Source organism: Salvia hispanica, chromosome 3, assembly GCF_029641045.1.
Source record: "Salvia hispanica isolate PSC_SH4W2 chromosome 3, Shi_PSC_v1, whole genome shotgun sequence".
NCBI classification, from domain to species: Eukaryota; Viridiplantae; Streptophyta; class Magnoliopsida; order Lamiales; family Lamiaceae; genus Salvia; species Salvia hispanica.
In genome coordinates, this window is record NC_142694.1 from 59,162,933 (window position 1) to 59,165,518 (window position 2,586).

The 2,586-nt window shown below is 39.8% G+C and overlaps 1 protein-coding gene across 1 annotated transcript; it reads left to right on the forward strand.

Moving 5' to 3' along the window:
• LOC125210843 (uncharacterized) lies at positions 1–1,594 on the forward strand. The gene has a single exon (XM_048110446.2). The coding sequence runs from the start codon at positions 135–137 to the stop codon at positions 1,476–1,478; it is 1,344 nt and encodes a 447-aa protein (XP_047966403.2). The 5' UTR covers positions 1–134; the 3' UTR covers positions 1,479–1,594.
• The last annotated feature ends 992 nt before the right edge of the window (positions 1,595–2,586 follow it).

Below are 2,586 nucleotides of genomic sequence, written 5' to 3' on the forward strand. Positions count from 1 at the left end.
CTTTCCCACCACATTTATTTCACATACCATACCACTTCCCATATATCATTACTCTCTCTCTTTTTGATCTGCCCATTTATTCTCTCTCCTCGTTGTTAGATCTCACTCCCTAGTGGGAGAGAGAAAGAGAGAGTATGGCTCCAGTTCAAGAGAATTTCTGCCAAATGAAGAAGCTGCTAAATGCATGTCTATTCCTAGTTTTCATCACTTCAACATTGATTTCCACAGCTCAATCTCAAAATCACCACCTTTTTAGCAGATCAAGATTGCTCCTTGAGTTAGACGATGACAGCAGCAGCAATGATCAGCCAATCATCACCAAGAAAACCACCACCACCACCACCACCAAAAACCACTCAAAACTCATCAAACCATCTTCCTCAAATTCATCCAAGAACCAAACCAAACTCACCAAAACCTCAAACCTCTCTCCCAAAAACCAAACCAAACTCCCCAAAACCCCAAACCCTTCTCCCAAAAACCAAACCAAACTCTCCAAAAACCAAACCAAAGACTCAGCCTTTGAGGTGATCACCAAGAACCAAACAAAACTCATCAAATTACTCCCAAATCCCCCCAAAAACAAGACCACCAAACCCATCAAAACCACCCCTTCATCATCAATAACAACCCCCAAATCCCAGATCAAGAAACCCTCAGACCAATCCAAGATCAAAACTTTAACCAAAACCCAGATCAAGAAACCCTCAGACCAATCCAAGATCAAAACTTTATTTAAAACCCATCACCAGAAGCCTCTAGAAGAGCCAGAAGAAGAAGACCTAGTCTCAGAATTCACAGACCTTCCATCAAAATTCCAAGAAACATTCCTCCCAGACATGGAGAGAATCTCCAAGACCTCCAAAACCTACCTCAACAAATACAACTCCCAATTCACAACCAACTTCAAACCCTACGTCGGAAGCCGCTACGCCTCCACCGCCGCCTCCGCCATCTCCTTCGCATTCATCACAATCCCACTAATCCTAGTCTCCCTCCTCTTCACCAAGATCACAGCCTACTTCTCCCTCCAAAAACTCATCCTCTTTATCCAAATCTACCTCTCCATCTACTTCTCAATCCTCTCCATAGCCGCCCTGGCCACCAATTTGGAGCCCTTAAAACTATTCTACGCGGCAGCGCAGTCGGCCTACGTGGCGGTGCAGGTGCTGCAAACCCTAGGGTACGTGTTGTACCTGCTGCTGCTGATCATGTACCTCGTGCTGGTGTTCTCGACGGAGAGCGGAGCGGCGGCGAGGGCGCTGGGGCTGGGGCAGACGGCGGTGGGGTTCGCGGTGGGGCTGCATTACTACACCGCAGTGTTCCATCGGGCCGTGCTGCACCAGCCGCCGAGGGCCAGCTGGAAGGTGCATGCGGTGTACGCCACGTGTTTCGTTGTGATTTGTTTGCTGGGGAGGCTTGATAGGAGGAAGAAGGCTTATCTGGAAGAGGGTGGTGAGGAGGGGAAGAAGAGTTAAGGTTTTTTTTTTTTAATTGAGAATTTATAATTATATGAATCATATGCAAACAAGTGTAATTTATTTTTATTGTGGTTAATTGAAATATTTATATGAAAGAATTTCATTCTAGTTAATCTTTGTTTGTTGGTTTAAGAATTGGTTTGATCTTTGATGAGAGTTTTTGTGAACAATATTACTGAGGAATTTAATTATTGTATGATTTTCAAGTGGGAAGGATTCTCTTTGTCTAGATGTCTCTACTTAGGTGCGAAGTCACATTCAAAATTATGGACTATTGGAGTATAATGTTTTTCTACTAAAATTCAACAATCTATTCGTACTCCCCACTAATTTATACTCCTCCGTCCGCGAATAAGAGTCTCATTTCTTTTCGGCATGGGTTTTAAATGATATGTGAGTGGAATAAGTTGTAGAATATGAGACCTTGTACCACTTATAAAAATAATAAACCAGGATTTCTATTCGTGGATGAATCAAAATGGCAAAACCTAAATCCTATTCGGATGGAGGGAGTATATGCTCACTTTTTCGAAGCAACATCGACTAATTATAAATGTGTGAGGGCGTGTAGTTTTATTTGATTTTTCTAGTGAAAATATTAAGTATATCTAGCAAAATAAGTACTACTTCTTTCGCTTTCTATTATGTGTCTCCATTTATCCATTTAATTTGATTAATTCCCCAATAGTTGTTTCACATTATTTTTATTTTTTTTGGATTCTACATTGCACTAATTTATTTTATTGATATTTTATTACGATATTAATATATAAAAGTGAGATCGAGATTTTACTAATTCTTTTAAAAAAACTCACATCTTTTAATATTTTTTAAATTTGTGTTCGATAAAAGTTGGACAGATATTGAAGAACGCAAGGAGTATATAGTGAGCCAGATGATAAATTTTTATTTAAATTCTTGAAACGAAGACCTAAATTTAGGGATAAAAACTTATACTGCTGTACAGGTGCGTCGGTGCCGACAGCATTGGATCCATTTTTGTGTAACATTTAATAGTACTAATTTTAAAAATTAATGTACTGCTGCTTCACACTCCTCACACCTATTTTTGGTCTATCTATCATTATTTTAAGACTATTCTAAC

Excerpts from the sequence above, each read along its gene's own strand:
- LOC125210843 (XM_048110446.2), top strand. The coding sequence starts at position 135 with ATGGCTCCAGTTCAAGAGAATTTCTGCCAAATGAAGAAGCTGCTAAAT.